This window comes from Hipposideros armiger, unplaced genomic scaffold, assembly GCF_001890085.2.
Source record: "Hipposideros armiger isolate ML-2016 unplaced genomic scaffold, ASM189008v1 scaffold_92, whole genome shotgun sequence".
Lineage (NCBI taxonomy): Eukaryota > Metazoa > Chordata > Mammalia > Chiroptera > Hipposideridae > Hipposideros > Hipposideros armiger.
Window position 1 is genome coordinate 2,270,692 of NW_017731442.1, and position 6,404 is coordinate 2,277,095.

Genomic DNA, 6,404 nt, shown 5'->3' on the forward strand with positions numbered 1-6,404 from the left:
GGGGGGGGCGCAGGGGAAGCTGAGATATTGCCCCCAGAAAGTTCCACTCTGAAGGGTAGGGGCATCTTCCCTCACCTATTCCTTCCTACCTCTTACTGTGTAACTTCAGGCAAGTTGTGACTCACTGGACCTTAATTTCCTGACTGAAATATAAGCCAGGCGAGGACAGGGATGCTCACCCCCTGTTGTGTCCCCAGTGCCTGGAACAGTGCCTCGCCCTTAGTAAGCTTTCAAGCATTTGTTTAATGATTGAATCTATAACATCTCAGTCCTTTCCAGCTCCGACTTTCTCTGATTTGCAGATTTTCCCTCCTTTACTCTCATATGTCCTCTGTCCCCTGGGGTCATCACAGTAGCAGTCCGCTAAGGGAAGGAAAGGAGGAAAGGGAACCTACACTTAGTGCATCTCCATTTTGTACCATGAACGGTGCTAGGGGCCTTAATCACGGTTTCCCATTTAGGTCTCACAACAAACCTGTGTGGTAGGTACAATTATCATCATAGTATAAATGAGGAAACAGAACTCAGAGGAATTAAACAATTTCCACGAGGTCACAATAGCACTGGGCTTTGAACAGGCAGTGCTATATTTCCCCAACCTGGCTGTTAAACAGAGAGAAGCCTATAGAAAGGCATCATGGGAATGATCAGATGCTCCTCATGAGGCTGAAGGCTGAGGGGCTAGGCAGCTGCACTCACCTGTGAGTTGAGGGGGAACTTCACGTGGGTTTTCTTTCTGAAGCAGAGCTTAGTGAGGTCATAGAGAACTGTCAAGAGATGGTCATCTGGTGTCGCTGTGTCTTCATCGCAGACACTTAACTCAAGCACGTTCTAGGGGAGAAGGCAAGTCTGGTTACCATAATTGTGTTGACCCATTGATCTGTTCTTAGTCCTAGCCAGGAGGTAGGTCTGAGGGGCAAGGACTAGAACAAAGAGCCCTGCTCAGATGTGAGAGATATTTGTAGGGAAATGAATGAAGACAGGAAAGTGTCTACTCTGTGCTTTCCATCTCTCTGAAGCCTCCCTACCCCTCTGCTCTGACTCTTATACTGGAGAATTTTGCAAGTTTGGCAGGGGCCTGTGAAGTGTGAGGGATTTCATTTTACCTGGGAGAAAGGTAGAAGGGCAGAGCAAGCAAGACTCCTGCCAGAATGTGGAATATGTTCAGCACTGGGGCCTCAGGAGCTGAAGACAGCCCCTGTGGTGTTAGAAAACCCAGATCAAGGAAGCTAACATCTTAATATTACAGGGGAGTGATGTGGCAAAGATTATAGGCTTTCTGATACTTGATGGGGTCAGAGTGAGGTGTTGGAACTCCATCCTTTGGCTCATCAGCCTCTAATGAGGTCTCATGGATGTTCCCAAGAGCATGTCAAGAGTTGAGCAGCTACAGTTGGTTAGGAGCTTGCTCAAGAGTGTGAGCTCTGAGCAACAGTGGTTTGAGTCCCGGCCCAAGCTGAGCTGCCAACAGGTGGCAGGATGGATGGCTCAGCTAAAAAAAAGAGTTGAGCAGCTACCCTATCATCTGACTGAACTCAGGTCACATAGATTAACCGCTGAGGCCTCTTGTTCTAAGGGTCCTGGGAAATGTGGGTGAGGGCTGGGTTTGCCTCTTTGGTCCCTATTTGATGGACATGAGGTGGTTCTGAATGAGCTCTGTTGACCTTATAATTACTAAAAATCCAAGTATGTCCCAGAACCAACTCAGCAGCCCCCTAGATCTTTAGACAAAGGAAACCCAAATTCTGATTTCAAGATGGCAGATTGAGCCTACACTGAAATCCCCCTCTCTCACCAAAACCATATGTATAATAGAACATATATTTTTTAAACAATAAATATAAAAAGAACTCATCATGAACCAGAAATGGATAAACATCCCTAAAATAGGAAAGCAGGAAGCTGAATAGAGTTGTCAGGCCTCAAGTGTCCCAAGACTGGATGATGCCTCCATGATGAGGCCCAGTTTGCCTTAAGAAGCACTCTGCTGAGGCTCTCACAACGCAGGATGGTCAAGGGATAATCTCCGGCAGGAGATGTGAACGCAATTTAGAGTCATCATACATCTGAATAAGACTAACACCATGAAATAACAAATCAACAAATGAAAGAACACACACCCAAGGAACTAGAAATAATAAAGCAATCTAAAAAGAATTTAAGATAGAGACAGCCCTCTGGAAGGAATTAGACTAGCCTTGAACTTAGTGAATAGAATGGCTCTTCTCTTCTGTATATTCTCCTGCTTGGAGTATGTTCTCGAAGGTACTGGAAATACACTTTATTTTGGGGGAGGAAACACTCAGTTCCAGAAACAATTAGGTAGAAGGACAAGAGAGACAGGAAAGCAGGCAGAAGGATCAGCAGACTCAGAGAGTGACAAACATGAGATAGGCCGAAGGAAAGAGTTGGGGAGTGGGAAGGTAGGTCGCTAAGATCACAAGAAATAGGTAGAAAGAAAAACAAATGCGCATAAGAAGGACTCATAAGCAAAGAGAAGGACAAGCAGGCCAGGAGGGGAGCAAAAATGCAGGCAGGGCAGACAGGCTCCACATCTCACCTTCACTTGGCTCTGGATCTGGAAGTTGAAGCTTTCGTTCCACTCTGGGTTTGAGCAGTTGGAGATGGTCCTAGTCCTCCGTTTCTTACGAGAGGCGGTAGGCAGCCAGAGGCTCACATAGCAGTCTGTCTGGCTCACTGTCCAATGAAGACAAGAGTGGGAGGGAAGGGTGAGGTGCCAACCCAGGTCCAGAGAGGGGAGAGTGTGGAGTCAGAAGGGAATTTCAGACAAGTCACCTCCAGAGCAAGTCCTTGTCTCACCTTCAGGTCCCCCTCTGGCTCATGACTCTCCAGAGACTTTTGTCCCAGGACACTGAGAAGGTCACAGACTTCAGGCTAGAGGTCTCACAGAGGGGGACCCAGGTCTCACTGACTGTTCTCATGGACACAGATGGCCTCTGGCTCTTATCAGAAGCACCCTGGCTCTCTGAGCAATTACCTGCTGATATGGGGACAAGGTATGGCTGCAGAGTGTTACCTCTGCCAGGGAAAGATCTGGGGGACCAGCCCCAAAGTGTCCAGTTTACCTCTTGTATTAGCCCAAGCCATCAGGAAAACCAAAGCAGGGCCCAGGTCCTCCTCTGGGATGAGGAGAAACAAGGATGAAAAGGGACATAGTCTGTTGTGAGTCATCCCAGAGGGCCCCAGGGGAAAAAGGCATGGGAGGAACAAGCTATTCAGCAGGATCTCGGAGCTGGAACCACTATCTATATGTGACTAATTGCACCCACTGGGCTCTTCATACCTACACAGCTCTCCTAGCATGAGGTGCATGACCCAGTAAACATCTGAAGCCCCATACTTATTTTTTATTCGAAATGAACAACTCAAATGTGCTGATGCTGGGTGTGCTCTGGAGAAGCGACAAAGGCTGTGATCCCAACAGGCCCTCCCCAAATGGAAGAAGTCCTCCCAGGTCTTCTGGTTGGATCACCCGAAGGCACAGGGTGAACAAAAAGCAGCCCAGCCTGGCTCCCTGCCTCCATTCTACCTGGAAGGAAGGAGGGAGAGTCGCCATGACTGCCCTTGTCACTCTCCTGGCAATCTGCTGGGGTAATTTTCAGGGTACACACCAGATAAGTAGAAATGAGAAAATTCAGTAGTTTCCAGTGTCAGAGAGTCCTCTAGATGGTAACGCTTGTGTGGAGATGGGTGTTCTGTACTTGTAGGACTGATCCAAATTAGTTCACAATTGTTAATAATGATATCCTGTGAGAGGTGTATCCCCAGACTGATTTATTCCTACATTGTCGCTACGTTGATAATTTTATCAGAATTAATAACCAGGGATTGCATCACAAATATCCCTAGCTTCTGATTTTATCCCCGATGTCTGGTTAATCTTTGAGGGCTCACCATTCAGTGAACTGGAATTCACAGCACTCTTCCCATTGAATAAAGGTGAGATGACACTGTCCTTTATATGTCATAATCATCATTTAATTCAGAGACAAAGAGTGGCCAAGTCCCAACAGAATCAAAAGAAAATAATGACCTCATCATCCCCACCGTCTCCTCCATGCTCAATCTGTTCCTCCTCATCGTCAACTCAGGTGTCCAGGCCAGACACTAAGTATCGCCCTTGACTTTCAAACAGAGTTGATTTAACTCCTCTGGCCTCTCCTCCCCATCCACATCTCCTTGCAATGTCACTGCCTTGGTGCAGGGCACCTTCATATTTGCTTCTCCTTGTGCCCTGTCTTCTATCTTGTCTTACTCTAATCTTTTCTCTCAAGGGAAACCAGAGGGGTCTTTTTCGATCTAACCATGTCACTCCCCAGTTTAAGATCCTTTAATGGCTCCCATCTGCCTTTAGGATGGAGTCCCAACCACTTGACATGGCTGTTCCTGCCAACTTCCCCAGCCTTAGCCTTATCTTTCCACCCTCCCTACACCCCAGCCCCTGCCCTGCCCCCAAACACACACACGTACATGCACACACACGTGTATGCACACACATGCACACACATGCTCTTAACACTTGCACTTGAGACTCTAGTGAAACCCAATCACTTGTCAGTCTCAGAAGGTGCCATGATGTCTTGCCATTTTTTCCTCCTAGAATACACTTCTCTTCCATTTTCACCCCTACCCTTCCCTTGGGTAGCCCCTTAAGGTGTTAGAAGGAACCTCTTCTGGAAGCCTTCCCTGAGCCCCCAAGTCTGGGCCAGGTGCTCCTCTCAGCCTAGAGTCCTCTGTTCTCCTGGTGGAGCACTGGCTACACTGCACTGCAACAGCAGGCTAGTGTGTCTGTCTCCACTGTGCCCCAGGCACTGGCAGGCCTGGGAGGCCGTGTTTCAGCACTTACTAGATACTTGTTGAGTAAATAAATGAATGGAAAAGCCCAACTTCCTGCTATTGGGCTGTATCAGTACCCCAGAAACTCTGGGCTGAGTCACTGCACATATAGGTAAGCAAGTTGGCGTATCTAATTGTTCTGCCCATAGGGCGACTCCCCAGGGACCTGTCAGTCCTCCTGGACTCTGGCCCTTCCTCCTGGGCCTGTAACATTCTCCTCCTGTCAGCCTCCCATACACTAGGAGCCTGTAGGCAGGCACCCCATCAACTCCACGCCCATTTGCTTAGCATGAGATAATGGACCCTGCAAAGGCCCCTTTCCCTCTAAAATCCCTTTCCTATCATCAGTCCATACCTAAAATCCTCCCATTAAACCCATTAAATAATGTCTCAGTATTTTTGGCCTAAGGCTTAAGCCTCTGGTTAAGATAAAAACCCTCCTGGAAGAAACAGGGTTGATCAGACACCCACACTTCAAACGTTAATTTGTCTTTCAGTCCTTTTGCAGAGAGCTGTTCCCACCTCCTCCCCCCCAAGTTGGAAAGAAGGAGAGCGCAGCCCAAGGTGGGTGGGGGGAGGGATGGTAATCCTGGGGCGGGAGGGATGATGGAGGAAATCTGGCTAGGCCGAGATGGAAATCTGTTGCAGGAGTCAGTCATTAGCTGACTATAAGAACAGCAACCGTGGCGTGGCAATGAAGAAAGAATGGTTAAGCAATGGTGACCCAATTCTGAGAATTTTAGGGACTGCAGGGGATTTCCTTGGCATAGATGGGTTCTAATCCTTGTTCCTTGTAGAGTGACAGAGGTCTGGGTCATCTGAATGCCGTGTCTCCTTTCCTGGAGTGTGGGTAGCACAGATGACTCAATGATCTCTAAAGATGTTGAAAACACTATCTTCCTAATACCTCTGTAGACACATGCCTGGTGTGCTGGTTTGCATCTTAATTTATTTTCCCAAGAAGAATAAAAACTGTTGATGCTGTGAGGTTTGGGGGCCAACTCCCTCCCAGTCCTGGCCCAGGTCTGGGTGGCACCTTCCCTGAATCGCACTCCTTTCAGGCTCCTTGAACTCTTGGAAACTCAGACAAACATTAGAGGCTGCACCAGAGGGCAGCATGTTTTTGATCCCAGCTGGAAGGGACCAATCTGGGCAAGGGTAACCCAGAACCTGGAAGGTATCAGGATAATGTCAAAGCTCACCAGGCAAGGCAGCAACAGAGCCCAGCCAGGGACAACCATGGAGTCCAGATACAACATGTCTGGGCTGGCACCCTCAAACACCATACATGCTCCCCAACCCTGTTCCTCAGGGAAAATGAAGAAAACATAAAAACAAGAGGTGCTCAAAGGGGACCAGGTACACCCCAAAGGCAGCCTGTGTGCAGGGGACATGTGGGGAAGGGGAAGAGGAGGTGGTGCGGCCAGACCTCAGCCAGTTTCTCTGGCTGTCTGCTCCCCTATCCCCTGAACCTCTGGACGTGGCAGGGTGAAGACAGAAGGGCCCCGGACAGCGGGAGGGTCTAAGCATGCAGGTATAGGCATGCC

General features: G+C 48.5%; 1 protein-coding gene across 1 annotated transcript in view; it reads right to left on the minus strand.

The window, feature by feature from the left end:
- Positions 1 to 3,333, minus strand: part of PLA2G4E (phospholipase A2 group IVE) — a 24,976-nt gene extending 21,643 nt beyond the window's left edge. Inside the window, exons 1-3 of the mRNA XM_019644864.1 lie at positions 3,309 to 3,333; positions 2,561 to 2,697; positions 700 to 831 (exon numbers count right to left, since the gene is read on the minus strand). Coding sequence (XP_019500409.1) covers positions 700 to 831; positions 2,561 to 2,697; positions 3,309 to 3,333 — 294 coding nt within the window. The remainder of the gene's footprint in view (positions 1 to 699; positions 832 to 2,560; positions 2,698 to 3,308) is intronic.
- Between the last annotated feature and the right edge of the window lie 3,071 nt (positions 3,334 to 6,404).